Source organism: Polyodon spathula, chromosome 17, assembly GCF_017654505.1.
Source record: "Polyodon spathula isolate WHYD16114869_AA chromosome 17, ASM1765450v1, whole genome shotgun sequence".
Taxonomy (NCBI): Eukaryota; Metazoa; Chordata; class Actinopteri; order Acipenseriformes; family Polyodontidae; genus Polyodon; species Polyodon spathula.
Window position 1 is genome coordinate 29,147,480 of NC_054550.1, and position 20,888 is coordinate 29,168,367.

The 20,888-nt window shown below is 37.2% G+C and overlaps 1 protein-coding gene across 6 annotated transcripts in view; it reads left to right on the top strand.

The window, feature by feature from the left end:
* Positions 1–20,888, top strand: part of LOC121330250 (disheveled-associated activator of morphogenesis 1-like) — an 81,968-nt gene that overhangs the window by 36,449 nt on the left and 24,631 nt on the right. For all 6 annotated transcript variants that reach the window (XM_041276611.1, XM_041276612.1, XM_041276610.1 and 3 more), the window contains exons 3-4: positions 6,749–6,838; positions 17,922–17,993. In XM_041276611.1, the coding sequence (XP_041132545.1) occupies positions 6,749–6,838; positions 17,922–17,993 (162 nt within the window). The remainder of the gene's footprint in view (positions 1–6,748; positions 6,839–17,921; positions 17,994–20,888) is intronic.

The following is a 20,888-nucleotide window of genomic DNA, read 5'->3' on the forward strand; positions in this document are numbered from 1 at the left end:
TGATTAGTTTCATATGTATGTATATACAGGAATGCCAATGAAGCCTTCATATAAATACTAGGATACATCTGTTAATTTATTAAATGTTTGTTTTTTAAACTATGCAGCTGCATATTTGAAATATGTCAATGTAATATTGCCAATAAGATAATTTAAAATTATTTTTGCTATGCTGTTGCAAGAGGCAGCTGTAATTAAGTCCTTTTCCAAACCCTTGCACAGTAATTGCAACAATACCAGTTATTCAGTTATTGTGTTATTCAGAGTGTTGATGTCTTGTTGATGTCTTGAGTTTGCTGATCTTGTGCCCATGAAGTTACAACGTTATATATTCTTCTGCTCATATAAAGTACAGAATAACTAAATAAGATTTTGAAATCCATTTTCTCATCTTATATTAGCACTAGTAACACTATCACACCTCCTCCTTTCTTCTTGTCTGGAAGATTTGTTGTTTTTTTTATTTTGGATTTCATACTTTAGTTTGAAAGATGCAGATACTTCAAACACAAAGCTGTAGATGAAAAGTTGCTGCTGTTGTTTAATTCCTGGTACCTAATCACTGTCCTCTGAAGCGTGTGTCGTCAGCCGACCACTTCTTTTCACTCTGCAGGCCCGCCATGTAGCCAACCCAGAGCTACAGAGTTTGAGGACAATGCAGCTCTGGGCAGCTTGTGCACTTCCCCATGGGAGTTTCCACCCACGGTCTGCGGTGAAATAGCCTGGACTCGAATCGCTGACCTCCAGGCTATAGGGTGCATCCAGCACTCCATGCAGAGTGCCTTTACTGGATGCGCCACTCGGGAGCTCCCTGGAAACAGTCTTAATATTAAACACAAACATCAAAAAAGATGCATGAGCAAGTTTAGTAATAAATCTTTTAGTCATTTGTCTTATGTAGTTGCCTAATGTTTTAGCAACATAAGATGGTTGCTTAGCAACAATTGGCTGTAGATGTGTATTGCCATGGCACCAAGTCTTATTAGCAGTACATGTATTTATCCTGGAACTTGTTACCCTCTCCTTAAACTATTCAGGGTTCAATAAAGTACATGGAGATTAGAGCTGAATTAAAATGTGAATTTGTGGGGAGATAAATTTAATATGTGCCTCTTTCTCGTTACATAATCATGTCTCGAAGTTATTTTGACAAACAAAAAAACAATAATGCTCAAATTAAGACAATGATTCTGCTAGTTTACTGATATACAGTAAATAAGGATATTTAGGGTATGTGGCTTCATTGTCATTATTACTGTAGGCAAAGTTCCTCATTTATTCTGTTTTGAACAACACTCTACCCAGGCAGACAGCCCTCCAGAGCGAGACAGTAACAACCATGTGAGTAATGCCAGCTCCTGCAGGTTCTGACTACTGCACATAAAGAGACAAGGTTTGGGGAAAACATGTATTATGACAAGCTGTTAGCCCTCATATTGAGGCCTTTATTCATACTACAAAGACAATGGGAAGAAACAAAATCCTCAAAGCGACTCAGCATTCCTAACCTGTAGAGGAAGAGCCCTAATTAATTGCTGCAAAGCCTTGTGTCTGGCATAAGGGCCCAACCAGAAGCCTTGCCATTATCAAAAGGGGGCACAACACCTTTTCTCTACATCTGAGGCATAACCTTACATCTCAGCAGCTCTGTCCTGTATAAATATCTTAAACAAAAAAAAATTGTATACCACCTGCCTGCATAAACTGTCTAGTTATACTGCCACACTTCCTGACTTTGTGAATCTTTGAGTTTTGTTGCCAAGAAAGACCCGAGGCATGATCGCCTTTGAGTCGACCACAAATGGTATCCCCCTGCAGTAGAAAGCAGAACGAACAGATTGCCAGTAAAGCAGTCGACATGGAATTAAAACAATTGAGTCTAATTATTGCTGCCTCAGGATGCACAAGGACATGCAGATGAATAGTCTAACTCGGTCTAAGTGTACAATAGTCCCGGTTATCTCCAAGCTTTTAATAACCAGACATTGACCATCCGGTATTAACTGACTGTACCAGTGACCATCAGCTCTTTCTGCAACTAGGCAGTTTCCCGTTTAATGGCTCTATTGTAATATTACAATACTGTCACACTAAAATGTATAAGCCTGTCCCCCCCCCCCCCCCCCCCCCCCCCAAGACTTGATGTCACTGTGTCTTTATTATATGTTTTGTTGTTAATGCAGAATCCAGATTCATTAAATTCATTAAAACAGAATTTAAAAAGTAATAATTTCTCATGTTCCTGTTTTCAATATCCTGCTATAAATTACTGTAAAAAGGAATACATTGGAGCACAGTTTTAGCAATTTCTGTTGCAACCAAGGCATTTATATCCTACTTGATAAACAGGAGAAAGGATGTTGTGGCTCCTGTAGGAAATTAAATCTTAGGAAATGGGAAGAAACCCTCCCACAGAAGAGGAGAGGCTCTGAGTAACAGTGTACAAAAGATAGCTCCTATTCAATGTCCTGGAACCATTCCTTCATTTTTTACAGTATTAAATTTGAATTTCTCCATAATTCATGCGCTGTTCAATGACCATTTTTTTATGTATTGATGTCCTCTTAGCAGGTTCTTGTAATCAGCACAGTTTAAGCGTTAATATTAAAATAGCATATTTTGTAGCTTTCTGTCTGCTGTTTGCCAAAGCTTTTGTTTTTGTTTGTTAAACATTCAACCTTTGTGGCAAGTAGAAATAATTAAATTGTGCCAAAAAGATCACATGGAGCTTGTACCTCTCCAGAAAAGATGTTGCATTTCATCTGAGCCACTGTTTTTTTTTTTTAAAACATGATGAAATTCTGATATTTTGTGCAGTACAATCATGGAAAAGTTAGAATAATATGATACACATAAGCTTTGAGAACCTTTGCACATTGTTATTACTGAGCAAATTGAAAGTGGTTAGTTAAAGCTAATATTTTACTAGGGCCTGTTAGTTAAATAAGAAGGATGGTGGCTTTGGGCTAAGTGAAAACTTCTTATCTCCAGGTTTATTATTTCGTAACAGTGTAACAATTCACCGTGTAGGAGCTTGTGTTGAAAAGCCTTTCTGATGAGGTCACCAAATCAAAGCAGTTGAGTTTCTCCCTTCTTGTTTTGTTAGAAACAGTGGGCTTTGTTATTATAACCCTTTGGTACCTTGGTTTCTTAGGCAGTATGTACACAATTATTAAAAACATGTTCAAATAATAATCTAGTGCTAATTGTGCAACTTGCATGTATACAATCTTTTTCTTCCATCCCAGCAGGCTGTTTTGGGGGATTTTGCTTTTACAAGAGTTTTGATCCACTGGTGGATTAGAACCAGCGTTGGATAGAGATAACTTGAATGGTCTTATGTTCTACCAAGTACTCGTTTACTACCTTGTCCACAAATGGACAAAAGTCCACTGGTTTGACCTGCCCTACGAGCTCCAGTTCAGTCAAAAGGGGTGGAGTCTTGAGTGATGACCAGCCTGGGAGGCTGGGTCTCAACGTGTATGTGTAAATGTGGCTCATCCTATAAGCTATAACATCACAATCCTCTGGTGAACCTTACAACATGAGTTTTCTGTCATGACCACCTATTCTTTTCTGCCTTGTGTTTAGAGTGACCTACGTTAGCTGCTATGTTATTGGCTGTAGGTGGACTCAAGTAATGGGTGCTGCCTAATGTATGCTGTCAAAATCTCCTAGTAGTTTCTGGATGAGGTGACTGGGAATGCACTGTAGTTTTGGAATATTGTTGTTTTTAGATGGGCAGAAACAGGTTAAATGACTGTTTGGGCAACATTTGAAGTCAATCGCTGAAGGAGTTAACTTTGGATTTTTTGTGTGTGCTTCTGTGGTGTTCTCTTTCCAAGGAGCCAGTTGTGAAAGAATCGGGAGGTCCACAGGAAGCCAATTGTAAAGAAAATCAATGAAGTTCCTCTTGACGCTGTTATAAAAGCAAACATCCATCGTAGTGCAGTACGTGTTTATAGGAACGGAAGGTGTTTTCTGGCTGCTGTACATTCCTGTCATTTGTTTTACATTTAAGATTGCCGGATTGTTGTGAAGGTAAACCATAACTCTGTACTGTCATTGTTTACTGTGGAATGCTTACATTTACCGTACATTGTGGTTTTTGATGACCATCATATTTGTTCAGATAATTAATATAAAATTAATATATAATTAATTTGAAAATCTGTCATAAAAATGGAGACTACACTGACAATGCAGAAATGATAAATAGATATCAATGGTGTTCTTGCAGCAACATCAGCAGCAAACCTTGGGGATGTAGTGTGGAGAGGATGCAAGGTCCCTGATAGAACAGGTTAGCCCGGGATAGTCCCTGTAACAGAAAGGAAGGAGATCCTCGGATCAGGAACTCTCATGGATGCGGTCTGATTTTAGAGCTTCCTTTTTCAACATTGTGTGTGCATAGATAGATCTGTCTGCTCAATCAAAATAGGAAACCAGCACCTTTGTTTGCTTAAAGAACTTCATACATTTACTACTGTACTGTTTTTTATTAGTTTGTCATTGGAAAAGTTTACCTTAGAATCTATTTTGATATTTAGATACATTTTTTTTTTTCAGTTTTAAATGCAGAGTGGTTATTACTCTAGGAGGAGGAATCAGAGACAGTGTTTTGGAGTTTTTATTCTTTGTTCAGTGAATTATATATATTCTGCTGGTGATTTGATGCAGTAACTAACAAGGAGCTAAGCAAATACTTACCAGTAACAGGAATAGTGCAACGAAACAAGGTTGAGCGCAAACCTGCGTTTCCAGTGTTTGCTTATCTCCTATATAAATGAAAAGCAGCCCCTATGGGAGGCCCAGAAAGGGACATGTCACATGGTGTCTGGATAGCGTCAGTCTAAAGGCAGCAAAGCGACAAAGCGTTTGGCCTGTGCACAGATTCCATTATACTGACACGCTGATTTGCTGTGTGAGCAAGGTGCCTTCAAAGTGCTGGTCTTATGAGCCTGATGTTTTTAAGTTTTTTTTTTTTTTTTTTATACCTATTTATCAAGCAGTACAAAGTTGTTGGTTTTTTTTGGTTGTGGTGCTGGTGGAGGAATGGGTGTGGGTAGTTGTAGTTACTTACATATGAAAGTAATACATTTGCACCCAACCATCTGGTCTGGATTTCTCTAGACAGGCTGCCAAGGAATGTGGTGTTGGTTATATAACAATGCAGGTAATAATTTAACAAATCCAGAGAATGCTCGGGGATAATATTGTCCATAGTAAAAAAAAAAAAAAAAAAATTGTCCCCATCCATTGACAATATTCTGCATTGTTTGGATGACAGGGATGTGATTTGTGCATCTGAAAGTGTGTTCTTGTGTTCAGTAGTGGTATATAATTTCTCAAGACTTAATCTGCTAATCTCCTTTACACATCTATTGTATACAGAGAACTTCACACATGTAGTATTAACCTTTCTGGTTTTTTTTTTCAGTTCTAAACAAGGTTTAATGTATTTTAAAGCCTATAACTCTCTCTCTCTCTCTCTCTCATTTTGCATATGTAGAGGAGGATCAGTTACATTAATTTAATTTAGCTTGTCCATGACACTGTGTCTCTTTATCAGCCTCTTTATCTGTCTACTTGAGTGTGTATGTTTAATATTTATAACTCCCAAGCTGTGAATCAAAAAAAGGTATATAATATATTCTAATTAGTTGCTATTCGCAGTATTTAAGCCATTTTGGGTCTCATTTACAAAATGGTCCTATTTACTATTTCATTTCTGTGCGGGAAACAAGGATTTAGCGGATGCAAAGTGAAAGGGGCGGAATAGTGCCTCTCATTTGCATTGAATTAATGATGTAAACGTATGCAAACCAACATGTTAAACACAGATCATGAGCTGCCATACATTCATGAGCTATTCATGAAGGTGCGACAAGGATTTTGTGCGGGCAAAAATGACCCAAAAATTCCGCCGACCTAAATGCTGCAGCAAAGCCGAGAGCACAGGTGGCAGAATCTGTGTACCGATTTGAAATGGCAAATATTTAAGGTTCTGTATAGCCATAGTGTGTTAATGCATGGTTTGTTTTGTATTACATGTAGGATAGACTTTTTAAAGAAAAAAAAAAAAAAAGCCTGCTAGGTATTAATTTGATTTTACTGCTGTGCTGTTTAAGCCTGTTGTACATATCTATATTTTTACATAATGTTGGGGCATACAGCACAGTAGTTCAATGTCCTGTCATATTCACTTAATGCAGAACTGTGCCTGTTTCCTGTTTCTGTATTACCTTTGTGTTAATAGCACAGGGACTGCGGTTTGTTTGATAAAAAGGCCCATTTCATTCTTGAGACCAGGTTTCTACTTGTGTGTTTTTCCAGCTGTTTCCAGAATACATGAGTTTCTTTTTTTTTTTTAAATTTGCAATTACTTCTTGCTATTGATGCCTAATTGGTGTGCTGTTCTACAGATGCAGTAGCACCTGTATTAACAGTCAATAGTCATTAACAGTCACCTGCTATTACCAACCAGAAAATATCAGAACATCTTTTGTTATTTTTCAATACAAGAGACTTGGAGACAACTTGATTAAGCAACCACCTGTCTCAAACTGTTACAAATTCAAGTTTTACCATACATAATCTATTGAACCTCTTCATGTGTTGCTGGTTTGTATGTAGGTGCTTGGATGCTTGAGAAGCTTGCTTGCTTCAATACAATGCACTAGATTTAGGAAGCATTTGTTTTCTGTATTTTCTGACACAGATTTCTTTCATTTTTCTCTTTTGATAGGATGAACTCGACCTCTCAGACAAACACAGGGAGGCTATGTTTGCACTCCCTGCAGAGAAGAAATGGCAAATATACTGCAGCAAGAAGAAGGTAAGAAGTTAAAAAAATGAGCTTTTACAGCTGCTTATCTGGACAGATATTTAGTCTGAATTGCATGCATTACCCATTGTGTCACCTCCTCTGGAGAATTTCACACCATATCTGTCTAGTTACTTACAATACCTGGTGAGAGAGTGATGGAGCAGCTGTGAGTGAACAAACAGCAATGGCCAGTCAGGGTTTGGTTGAGTGCCATCAGCAGGCCTCAGGCAGGTGCAGAATATCCTGAGTTTCCATGCTGCAAGGGGCACCACTTTGAGTTTCACTTTATCTACAAAAATATCTATAAAATATCCCGCCATTAGCTACATTTTGCATCTAAGGGGAAATCATTTCTATAAAACAGAGACAAAGTTTTTAAAAAGTAATTTGAGCCAAATCTGCTTGGCCCAAGGCAGGTGTTTGTTTTGCCATCAATGTGCCAGTCATTGTTTGTAGGGACTTTTCCACCTTATCCAAGAATAGGTATTCGAGTGTGCTGTTCTGCACCCTTGAACAACCCATATAGTCCTTGTTTGAATTGAGCAAGCCGCTAGGATGCTGTTAAAGGTGTTTTCAATAGGAAATGCTTGCAGTTTTTATCTAGAAAGGTAATTCCCTTTTCTTGTTCCAAACACAACACATTCCTTAGTTTTAAAGCGAGGTCTCTCCCGGGTCCCAGCCAGAAACCAGCATCTGTTAGCAATCTTTTTGGATTTGGAACTGACAGATTTTCTTGAAACAATGAACCGTTGGACCATGAAAGACATCTGTTTGTGAGGCTTTTCTAATTTTTTTTATTTTATTTTATTTTTTTGTATTGCTGGTGCAATTTTTCAAAGCCTGTGAAGTGAACGGAATCATTATTTAATTTGTTCTTTGTAATGAACAGAGTTCTTATCAACTCTGAAGGAATTTGAATGTAGTCATACTTTGAATCTCTTGATAATGTGAGATATTTACATATGCAGTTTTAAACAATATTTAATTGAGGAATGATAACACTGGCATTTTTTTTTTCTTCTGATGATTATGTTAATATGTTTAAAGTATGAATAGTAACCAGTGTTGTTTTTTTTTTTAAACCTGTTCATTGCTGCGTTGCTTTAAGCTCTGGTCACATCAGTAATACAAAACTGAAATCATAAAAAAATGATTCTCTCAATAAAATTCCATTAGAGTTGGTTACCAGTGAAAAATAACCACATATGGTTTGCGTGTGTCCTGTATGACAGGAATAGAACGGATGTAAAATTCCTAGAAATGTGCTTCTGTTTGCAACGCATGTATTCAAATGTTAGTGTTAGTTTGGTTTTGGATTTATTAAAACAATGTTGTTTGTTAAAGAAAATACACGTAGCTGGTTGATTTCGGTTTAAGAAAGTCGTCACCGTAGCTCCCCTGTTAGGTACAGTACAGTACAGCATAGGATACTGTGTTAGCATATCGGTAGAATAAAGAGTCTTCTGATTTTACATTCTTCTTGCAACTTGGTTTCTTCACAGAAGGAGCCTAGATAAGGACTCAAAGAGTTTACAGTGTAAAAAGACAGAGGATTGCGTAAAGAGAAAAGCGACTGTTCTATAATTCTTTTTAAGTAAATATGTTAAGAACTGTACGTCTCATATATAAAATCTCCCTATCTTGTTTCCTGTATCATGTATGTGGTGAGGTCACACTGAATGAATGTACCTCTGGCAGCAAGACAAATATTCAGCCATTGATCACACTCACTTGTTTGCTCTGTTACTTTTTATTAGCCAGACATCAAAAGAAACAAATCTTTTCGTTTTGCAGTGACACGTTTTCTGAAATGCAATCTCAATATTGTGAATGGACTAGCAATGGACTTGTATTGTGCCAACACTGCTATAATACGTAATTGAAGACAGCTGCAGGATCAGCAGTTTGTAGAGTAAGGAACTGACTGGTGGTAAAGAAGGACAGTCAGTTGACATCATAGACCAGCTGGAGGACTTAGCTTGTGACCAGGCAATGCCATTAGCTGGGTTTAGGGGCAGATGACCCATGAAATAACTTCTGTACTTCAGGAAAACTGTAAAATGAATTGATTTGGAGCAAAGCATTTTCACAATACTTAAATGTTGGCTTTCACACATCCTAATATGCATACTATTGAATGTTGTATTATTTAATACAAATAGGGTTCAAATCTATTTAAATTGGAAACTGAAAATGCAAGTCTGTAAGATCCCTATCTCTGCCCGTTTTCTCTTTCTTTATGCTTGAGTCATCTAGAAATGGACAAGTACCGCAGAGCCGAGAGGAAGAGTAAAATGGATGTGCTGTATGTGCAGCTTTCAAAGAGAAAACATCAGGAGATGACAGCTAGGTGCCACATTTCACACACAAAAACGACTGCTGACATCATTCGTGTAACTCGAGTCCTTCTCTGTGTTGAAATTCTAGGCTTAACTAGAACAGATTCCTTTTGTTTTTTTTGGCTCCTGCTGGGTGGGGCCGGGCCCTTGAATTAACTAAAACGCCCTATGATCTGCCCTGTGATTATATACAAAACTCTTAAAAATGTACAAGATTGCTGTACCTTTTCCTTAGTTGCACTTTCTTCATACAGCATCAGAACATAAAGTTTAGAAACGAGAGGAGGCCAGCTTTATGTTAGTAGCTTATTGATGCCAGAATCTCATCAAACAGCTTCTTGAATATCCCTGGGTGTCAGCTTCAACAACATTACTGGGGAGTTGGTTCCAGACTCCCACAGTTCTCTATGTAAAAAAAAACTGCCTCCTATTTTCTTTTCTGAATTCCCCTTTATTTAATCGCCATTTGTGACCCTGGTCCTTGTTTCTTTTCAGGTCGAAAAAGTCCCTTTGGTCGACATTGTCGTTGCCTTTTAGAATTTTGAAAGCTTGAGTCAGATTGCTGCATAGTCTTCTTTGTTTCCAGACTTTCACATTTTGTCTCCTTTGGTTCTACATTTTCCAATCTGATCAAACTCACTTTTGGCAGTTTTCAAATCTTCTCCAATCTGGTGCCCATATACAGTTTCTTTTGAACTACATTGACAATTGGCATTTCACCACTACTGCCTTCTATAGATAACAACCCAGTGATGTAGTTGTACAGGGAGACCTTTGAATTGGTTATGGCTTTGATCCCCAGCCAGTTTTGACAGCCTAGATAAGTCTAAACTACTCTGGTGAAAGCTGGCCTCCATTTCATAGTTGGCAGCTCACATCCATAGATCTTCTTTGAGAGCAGATGGGTTCTGACCAAGAAACAAGCAGTTCCTAAGAAGACAACAGGATAAATGCTTAATGTCAGTATGTAACAGAATTCTGGAGAACCAAAAAGACATTCACTCAAGAGTATTCAGCTACACTGACTCCAAATGTAACACCCTCATACACATCTCATGTAATCCTTTAATCTCAGCTAACGCAAGTTTTTTCCTTTAGTGGTATAAGTACATTCATTTAACATTTTCTAAATATCTGGCTAGCTTTTATCGGGTCATCAAAAGCATTCAGCTTGCAGTGCTCTGAGGTGGAGGAATAAAAGATATGATCTGTGTCATGCCTTTTGTATTGAACAGAAACCAATTGTGGGATCCTGATTGGGAAAGCTAAAAATGCTCACCTTGCCATCATACCTGCTGTGACCCAATTATTGTAGTAATAGCTAGCAGCAAAAAAAAAAAAAAAAAAAAAAAAAAAAAAAAAATATATATATATATATATATATATATATATATATATATATATATATATATATATATATATATAGTGACAAATAAAGGTGTATGTCTAAACTTGTGCACATTAAAGCAGGAAAGACAACATACAAATATGTCTACACACAACAAAGTTCAGTGTAAAACAGGGCAGCACCTGGTTTATTATTCCACAGTTACAAAAGCAGGTAAATAAACAGGCAAGGGTCAGGCGCACGTAGCAGGTTATCCACACAAAACAGGGTCAGGCCGCAAATCAGGTAATCCGAACAATCCAGGTCAAAACTCACAGGTATCAGTAACTCGGTCTCGAACGCGTTTTTTTCTCTCTCTCTCTACTTCTCACAGCACAATGCTGTCTCCTACTCCTTCACTATCTGAATGGGGCTGTTCCTTTTTGTATCATACAAATGCCCCATCATTTCCTTTCTGGGAAATGCAGTCTCCCTGGGTTGGCCATCTTGTTTCCAGTAATGTGAGGCCATAGTTTGCCAATAGGCCAACTAACTTGCCCTCACGTACTTCCCATTAATGACCCTCCTCTCTCTCTCTTTCTCTTTCTATAGTATAGATAGATAGATAGATAGATAGATAGATAAAAAAAAATCAGGCTGCTACTCATTTCAATGTTCAGATATGTTCTACTTAAAAACTTTAACATAAAATAGCACAGGCGCTTGTATACATTTTGAAGTCATGTAAAAACCTTTGCTGATTTAATAGGCGGTCAACGTTTATTATGATTATTGATGGTGCCAAATCTCAACTTTAAGAAACTGAATTTCTTGGCTTTGTTTGTAAACTCTTGAGGGGGCGTACAGTCTCATCTCCTTGCTGTGCTAAAGCTGGCTCTTGACAGATTTAGGAATATTGCTTGCTCAGCAGTGAGTCAAGCCAAAACACACCCAGGCTTGGCAGAGGTCCCCATGACCTCAGAACTATGTGGAGTGATCACTGTAGGCAAGGGTGAAATTGTTAACAGGTACAGGTACTCGTATGCACAGCAGGGTGAAAACCATTAAAAAATGGAGACAATTTGAGGGCCAATGAATAAATACTTTTAAAATGTATACATATACGATACATTTATGAATAGAAAATAAGCCTTAAAAAATAACTGATACATTATAACCAATTCACCATAAACAAGGAAGCTAAATAGTAGATATAGTATAATCCATAGTATTCTCAGTAGTCATCCCCATACTTTCCAGACCCTGGACCCAGACCTGCTACAATAATAGCCTTGGATTAGAACATATATGCCTGTTTCTTTTATGTTTTTTTTTTTTTTTTACTTATTACTTTACCTACAATAATATGTTCTGTGTATTGCCCTGTTGTGTTTCTGCGCAGGTTAATTACTATGACCTATTCCATAAAAAGATTTTCCAGGGAGAAGCAGTAGAAAAGTAGACTTTAATTGGTTTCTACACAATAAACAAAGTGGCAAAAGACATTTTCATAAAGTAATATCATTACTGTGGTTTACTTGTACCTTTTTTTTTTTTAGATGTACACCCAAATGAACACTTAAATAAAAGTGGGCATTGCACAAAGAAAAAATACCTCACCGTTTTTGTTTTTGTTTATTGGAGTCCTTATAACAGAAAATATTAGGATTACAACAGAACAAAACATTAATCACTATACTTAACATGTACCTTGCAAGCTGGGCGCGCGTTTGAAAAGCGTGAAGCACGCCTACATCTGTATCCCAATTCTGACTCAATCACCAAAATCTGAAGCTGTTAATCCCTACTGTCCCACACATCACTTGCCATTTTAGAAGCTTTCATGCAAATTCTGGCAATGTGGTAAATCGGGGCAAGGCAAAACACGTCATGATAATTATTTATAATATTTATCAACTATGTCATTCATGGAAAACACGACATGGCTTTTTGCATTTAAATTCATGTGACGCAATATTAGTCTTGAATATTTCAGATAGTTTCTTCAAAGCACTAAAGAAAATAATTATTACTTCAGAATAATCCAAATTACTAAATCCGATCAGAATGAAAGCTCGGTCAATCAACACGCAGTGATTATACTGACGTTAATAGTGGCCAATAGCAGCTAACAGAAGCAGTATGAGGAAACAGAATGCAAGCAGCACGACCTGTGCTGAATGAAAGCGCATTTGGGAAGCGCTGTGCCGGTGGACTGTGTGAGAGGATGAAATGCGTCCGCTTTGGATGAAAAGGAGATTAAATAAATCCCGGTAGCCAATACCGGCATCAAAATAATTCCTGGTACTGAGTACCGGTGAATACCGGCAGAATTTCACCCTTGACTGTAGGCAATTGTGCAGGGTTCCAAAACGAACGGGGAAGTTTCCTGTCACAGGTGCAGCTTTTGTTGGGTGTTGGTGGTGCAGTCATACCTGCAGGTTGTGGGAGGATGCTCAATGTGTGGGGTGGTATTTGATACAGAAGGCTAAATGTCAATCGCCTTTCCCCTCACAAACTTAAAACAGCACACGTTTTTTTTTTTTTTTTTGATAGCATTGTGTACAAAGCATTACGATTGCAAGCTTAATAAAATAAATTATAGCTATGCATATACTTTTACAGTCCTATATTAGTTGTTTCCATTGACCCTTGTTCAAAATGTGGACCCTTATGCACCAATTGTGTACGTCTATCAGTGTCACTTTCTACATAGTGAACTGCCGTAAATAATCTGATAATACTGTTTTATAGTATCAAAACATTATCTGTTCATTAGTGTGATGTGTGTACTGTTTTCATATTAAATGGCCATGTGCCCTCCCTCACTATCTTTTTTTTTTTTTCTTATTGGAAAAGGATGCTCAAGTAAAGCCTGTCTTAGCATGTTTCAGATTCTCTAGTTTGTTTGATTGTGTGAATTCCTAATCCCTCACCCATCACTCTTGACAGGTGACAGCATGCTCCGAACCTGGTGCTGCTTGTTTTTCAGAGAGGGGAAAAGGGAGAGGCCATTTATCTGGTTTTCAGGGGAATTCCTCCATCGATTTCCAGCCACAGCATTCAGACAGAGAAAACAGCAGCACAAGCCAGGCTCAAAGGGACTTCCTTCCAGATTCTGACTGAAATTAAAATAGCAACTATGGTCCTATAAAAACAACACTTTGTTTTAAATACCTTTTCTGTAACCATGTTAGAAAACAATGTTTTTTATGACTGACAAAGACAAGATAATCTGAATTAGATGATTCCATTGATTAATGGCTCAAAATATTTATCAGTCTCTTAGACAAACGATCATAATCACTGTTGCAATAAGGCCATAAGGAGAACAGTAACTGCCTTTGTTCTTGAGTTAAAACAAATTGGCTGTCTCTGTAAACGTTTGCATGGTTGTGCGATGCAGCTAGTTGTCAAGCACACCTCCATGGTTGCAGTGTTCTGCTGTCTGTGGGCCTCATCCAGACCACAATCTGTCTTTTGTGAGACCTAGTCAGACATGTTGAACAGAGAAAGACTCCTAATTGTCTGGGCAAAATTATTGTTGCTTGGCAGCCTGAACAGTTATGGGGAGGTCTGTAGAACATACATATTAGACCATGATCGTTTAGCCTTGATTTTAGAGCATAATAGGAACTTTTATATAGTTTGTTTTGCGACCAACAGTAATTAATGATTTCATAATTTTCTTATTATTGTTCCAATTAAAAATAATTGCATGCTGGAAAACTTGACTCTAATGAATACCATTTTAAACGGTAAAATGTGTGGATTCTGCTTCAACTTTAATTGCAGCTTTTATAAAAAAAAATAGTGTGTGAGGTTAGTATCAAAACTACATGTTTTTTTTTTTTGTTGTGATGTGTGTGTCGTACTACACATTCACTTATTGCATTGTGTCCAGTGTGAATAGACCTAAACACACAGGGACAGGTCATTAACTGACAGAAAACTGAACCCTATTTAATCCATTTCGTAATATTTATTGTTGTTACTGTAGAGCAAGCCGGGAGAAAGAAAGCATTGTGGGTTGACCAAACAAACCAAGTCATCCCTTTTCTCCTTGTCTCTGGTCATTTCCTCTCTCCCTCTAGGCTTCAGTCCTCTCGTCTCAGAGGACATTTTTGCGTGGACATGAGCACATAACTGCATCTGTGGTTTTTGGAACAGTGCTCCCAAAGTGATAATATTGTACTTAAGCTAATTGTGTGGGCTGTGGATTGCCTATCTCATATTCCCCAATCTGAACAACAGAAGAGCAAGTTCTTTGTGCTTCATTGGCAGGGGCAAGCATAGCATTCCGTTTGTTCTCAAAAGATAAAGGCTTCTTTTAAAGTTGTTGGTTCCAGCCCGAGTTAGGGAATACCAAATTAACTTGGCCCAGGCAAAGTTCTTTTTATATCAGACCTTCTAATTCTGTGTAAATATGCACTGGGTTCTAGCCATTCCCATTCATATTGTGTTATTAATAGAGATAGCAATATAGCATATTTTTAAAGATAACATTTGAAGTTCTTCACAATTTAGCTTATCCAAGTTTCTTAATCAAAGCTTAGCTACACTTCACAATAAGAAACGAGTACTCTTTTCCAAAAGTAATATTTCCATCATAGGCTACTTGAATCTGGTTCTCAGCATTTAATCCTACATTATTTTACCTGTACATACTGAAGGGTTTTTTTTTTTTTTTTTTTTGCTGCTTCAAATACAGTTCTGTAGTATCTTTTGATCTTTTTTTTAAATTTATTTTGCATTTATTTCTTTTGATCTTTTAAGGTTTTAAGGATAATCATTGAGCAATGGTATGAAGTTCCCTATTTCATAGCTAGGGATGGTTATGAATTTTTAGTAGTCTTTATAATGAAGCACACCATCAATCCACAGGCTTCATAAAACAGTGACAGCTCAGGCAGCTATACAGCTGGACCTTAGACACTACTAATGGGGTGAGAGGTTAATTCACTTTTGATGGGTAAGAAGAGGACTTTTAAGCAAAGACCATTCAATGTGCTAAAATAGTACAGTGCTCGTGGGACTAAATTGTGAAGACTCACTTAAATTGGTGCCAGAAGGTCTGTTCTAGAGCACCACTAATGGTCAAGCAGCAACATAGGGCGCAGCGCTGTCGTATTCAGAGCTGGAAAGAATTGTAAATGATGTAGTGTTTTCGTTAAACAGAACAGTACAAATAATGTTGAGGTAAGTACAACATATTTCTATGAATTTAAGTGATGTGTTGAGGCAATATAGTTTTAAAAACCTTAATGTAAGAACTGGCTTTTTTCTATGCCAAATGTATTCTTTTTATCCGCAGAACCACAATCTCTAATTGCTTGATCCGACACTTTACGGCAACAAAGTCTGTCCGGCCTGTGTTTCAAGGTTGAGCCTGACTGCAGTGCTGCCAGTGTTATCAGCTTGTTTAGTTTGTGGCAATGTTAAATTGTAAATGGTTACTTTTACAAGGGTAAGGAGTGCAGTGAGAGAGGTGTCATGCTGTTTCAACTGGCGGTTGTAAATTGGGACATGTCCTCGTTTTTTTTTTTTTTTTTAGCCAAACCACGTAGTATTCGGCCCCACTGGTTCTGTATTTTTTGTTGTTAAGAAATAGACCTCAGTGTTTTTTATTAATCCAGTGAAAAAAATGACATTTCAAGCAGAAAAGCTTTTCAGATGCATCTGTGTATGTCCATTTTACAGTATGCTCTTTTACCTGTGTATGTTTAAGACAGCACAAGAACAAGGTGAATATAGGGGTTCATTTGACTGATATGAATGAGATACTGTAGTCATGAAGGAATTATAAAGTAGGTATCTAAAACACTGCTACATTTATTTTATTATTTATTTTAATTTATTTTTAATTTTATGAGCTGTTTCCAACCTGATTCCTAGTAGCAAGCTGCTCGAGGCTGGTTGGATGGCTGCCACTGAAGCCTTGGCCCATGGGGAGACACTGTGTGCAAAACAAGCAAGATTAAACACTCCAGACTTTCCTTATTAACATCGGCTTCAGATATGTGAGCCGGTTAAAGCATTCTGCTGTCTACAAATTGATTGTGCATACAATTAAATGTCACTTCATTTGTTTTTCAGAAAACAAAAAATGCATGTGGTGTCAATGTAGGCTTGGCATGGAGAAAGGGCTGTGGATTGATGAAATAGAGAAGGCTCACACTATTAAATGCATTGAGTTGAATTGGAACGTCCTTCATCAGCAGCAAGGTTGTACAGTGGACTAAAGTTGTTAATCACCTGGTGTCCGCTCAGGAGATTTAGTAAAACAAAACAAAACAAAAAAAAACAGCAGGTGCTTAAACAGATTTCAAGTGCTGCCCCAGATAGGGTTTCAAGATGATTAGGAATCACTAAAACATGCCTTCAGTTTGTGGTTTTCCATAAAATAACGAGAGGAAGATTGTAAGTAGGGTCTGCGGAAAGGAACATCATCATTTCCCAATTGGGATTCCTCTGCTGTTTATGTATTCATATTTCCTGACAATGTGTCCTACAACATTTCCTTTATCATTATAAAGTAGGGTAGCTCCCTGTTGGATAATGTACAGATGTATTAATTTTTTTAAATAAATTCTTGATAACACAGCTACTTGATGCTACTTTTTTTATTATTTAAATATCTTAACAGTAAGAAGAAATAATATTGTCGGACTGACCTTTAACATATAATATTTGTATTTATTTTGTCACTTGCATTGTTTGTTTTCATGCTGTGTTTATTGGGATGCAGACAAGCATTGCTAGTGAAGGGGAGTTTTTCAAGAAACACATTACTGAACTCCTGTTGTCAACTTAATACCTGTATGTATCGTTTTCAAAACACACATGACATGCTCTCTATTAGGGTAAATTTAAATTGTATAAAGAATTACAACTGTGAAATTGTTTTATATGACTTTCTCAATCAAGAACCCTCCTAAAAAGATGTACTATCTCTTTATTATAAATATATAACATACAGTACTGCACTGTTCTGTGCTATTGTCATAGAAAATGCAGTACCCGACCCTCAGTCTCTGGTGTCAAGACTTGTACAGTGTACAATGTATACAATGTACAGTACTTCTGAGCAGAGAGAAAATATCTTCTTAAGAAACCAGTATTTTAAAATAAACAATAACTAACTGAATATGGAGTAAGATGTAGCCCAACAGTACATGTAGGTCTTAAACTAAAGTTCAACCACCAGGATTGAGGATAGAGCTGGCAGATTAATTATGATCAATGACATCACTTATGGTTAGTATGTACAGGAAAACATTATGGGATTGTTCATGTGAACATTGGGATCTAGAGGTCTGCAGATGTTGCCCACATCTTAATTTAAAAGAGCTTTGGGCAGAGTACACACACTCGGAGCATGAGAGTTTATGGGTCTCTAATTCTTCCAATCTGTTTACTATTTCAGGAACAAGAGGAAAACAAAGGTGCAACCAGCTGGCCAGAGTTTTACATCGACCAGTTGAACTCCATGGCCGCTGTGAGTATTTTTGTACTTTTATCCTAATGGTGTTGTAGAACTGAAGGGCCAATGGAATCAATGCATCACCACGAAGGCTGATGAAGTGGTGTCATTAGACAATTTTGTTGTGTGTAACCCCTATTGCTATATTTGGAAAGAGTTGTAAATGCAACCATATTAAGTAATTAGTTGAATGTATTTTCATATGAACACTGAGTATGGCTTTTGGGTATTCTGCATGGGAATAAAGAATACAGATGAGAACAAATATATCACGGTATATAGAATGTTATCGGTGACTTTATGTAACCGCATAAAGGTTTACAAGTAGAATATTTACATTTCTTGACTTTGTTGTGATTTTTAGTATTCCTGGATAGCAATCCATAATGATGAACACTAAAAAAATATAAATGCTTATAAAAACATTGCACAGACCAGCCTAAAGTACAAAAACCCATTTTAGGACCGACCTTTCTTTTGTATAACAATACACAGCTGTTAATTGTTAGGATAGTTGCTGCTATTTCTGAATAGCAAAAGATTACTGAACTCGATTTAACCAATTCTCTTCATCCCCGACAATGCACATGCTGTAAAATGCCAACCCCAGAAATCCACCAACAATTAAACAAACAGCTAGAAAAGGTTGTAAAAAAAACCTTTAAGTGAAAAGCTCATTTTTTCTTTGCAGAGGATCTAATGGAGCTTGGATTTTCCCAAGTTGAGCTAATGGGAGTCATTGTTTCGTTCTGCAATGGAAAGGTGGATTAGGGATAATACTCTTTGACATTACCATGACAGGCATTTTTTGTCTTTGTTTTTATTAAATGTACTGTAGTAAACCATTACAAATCAACATTTTACAGATGGCAGAGAAATGTACCATTTCTGACTACATTCACTGCTTAAATCCCACTAAGCTTTGTTTTAATTTTGTAAGATGAGATTCTGAGCAGAGAGCTCCATTCTGCCTGTTATCAAAGCTGTCTTTTTTTTTTTCTTGGCACCCAAACCAGTCTGATAGAAATTGCTTGGGGAGCTGCTGACAGTCCCTGTTAGCTACCGTTGACAAAGTCAACAGAGAAGGTCAACTGACAAGGTCACGTCTTTGTGTTTATCTGAATACCTTAATGTTCCTCTTGATGATTTTATGAAGTGTTTTTTTTCTAATAGTAGTTTACTAAAGTGTGGATAACATAGTGATTAGAACAATAGACCACAGTGTAGTTATGAATTAGGATCCCAGTTCTTAATGTCCCTTTTTACAGTGGTAGTCCACGTCCATTGGTACAGGTAGTACTATTAATATTTCTATTATACAGAAGTTAGACTTTCATGAGTAATGTTTTTTTTTTTTTTTTTTTGTAGCTTTAAAAAAATAGTAAGACAATATGATGCAGTACATCATAATGGGTATAGAATGAAGATTGAATGCAGCTGTTTTTGAGCAAAGCCTTTGGGTTTTTAATAATTACATTTCTGTTTGATTTCAATGTGACTGAAGATGTAGTATTCCTTTTGGTCTAGTTGACATAGCATATTAAGTATCACTTTCAAGAAATATTGTACAAAAAGCCCCTTTCTTCCAGAAGTTTTCCTTTTACATTAACCATTGGAATTCAGTTATTGTATCTCCATGTACATTATGATTGTGTGTGAGCAGGTGGGTTAGTATTCATTACAACCAAACTATTACTTTTAAATAACTAATCAGACATTGAGGTAGAATAACAACCAAAACAATGGCTTGCTAATGAGGGAACAAAATGTCGTGTACTTGTGTTTTTGTAGAGGGGTGGAAGGGTGGGATTCCTTAGTATCAGCATCCTGTATTTATCAAGTAGTTGCTCTTTTTAAGTTTCAGCTGAAGCATATGTAAGCTGTAAATGGGTTCTCGCTTAGGGGAGAGCATTCCAGTGGGAAGCCACTAGGAAGCTGAAAGATTTCCTGCCATATTCAGAACACACATGTGCGATTTTCAAAACTTACTACTTGGCACTCGGGCATTACAGCTAATAGTAATGTTTTCCTTTTATAGGCTCTGTAATTAAAGCATGAAGTCAGTTGGCAACATCATTTTATTGGACATGATGTCAGCTGTGCCCAGGCCAGTCGCCAGCTGAGCCAGGCCATTGATCGGAATATTTTAAAAGTTTCAAATATTTTAAAAAACTTCTGACGGATTGTCTTGATATAAGAGTAAATGATCTACAACATAGACTCAAGGTTCCTTTTTGTTTTACTGTCATTTCACTGCAGGGCTCTTGGTTGTGGCTGGTAGAGGCTGACTAATGTAGACATACAGACTGATCTACTGGACTTTCACTGCTTCTTCTGCACATAAAACCCACTGAGCCAGATTGTTTAGTTTTTTTTTTTTATCTCTTAACAGAGGAATAGTGAATGTATTTACCCTTGGACTTTGAATGCTCTCCAGCTTTGATACTGCAGTAGCGTTTTGTGGAATTTCTACCAGTGAAACCCATTATAGTGCTCAGTAAGGCAAAAACAATTTTCGGTTTCAGGCTGTTTTATTAGTATTTTTAAAAAAAATAATAATAATGAATACGGTCTTCTATCTATAGCTTTTCTCTATTTTATAGTCTCCAGGTATATAACAACATTGATTGCAATTCAAGTGGGGTAAGGTTGTAATAAATATTCATATCACTGCTGTTTTAAATGCAGAGTTCGTACAGCAGGAGATAACATGCTTTTGTAGTGTGCAGGCGGATGGATTTTCCAGTCCAGTGCACTCTCTGATTGTTGACTGAAAATCCCTCAAGACAAAAATATTCCTTGGGGTAGGGGTGGGGGGGGGGGGGGGGGGGGGCTTCCTATTCTTAACAATGGGAATTTTGCTCCAGGGAAAAATTATAATACATTTCAAGATTGGCTTATATTACGAAA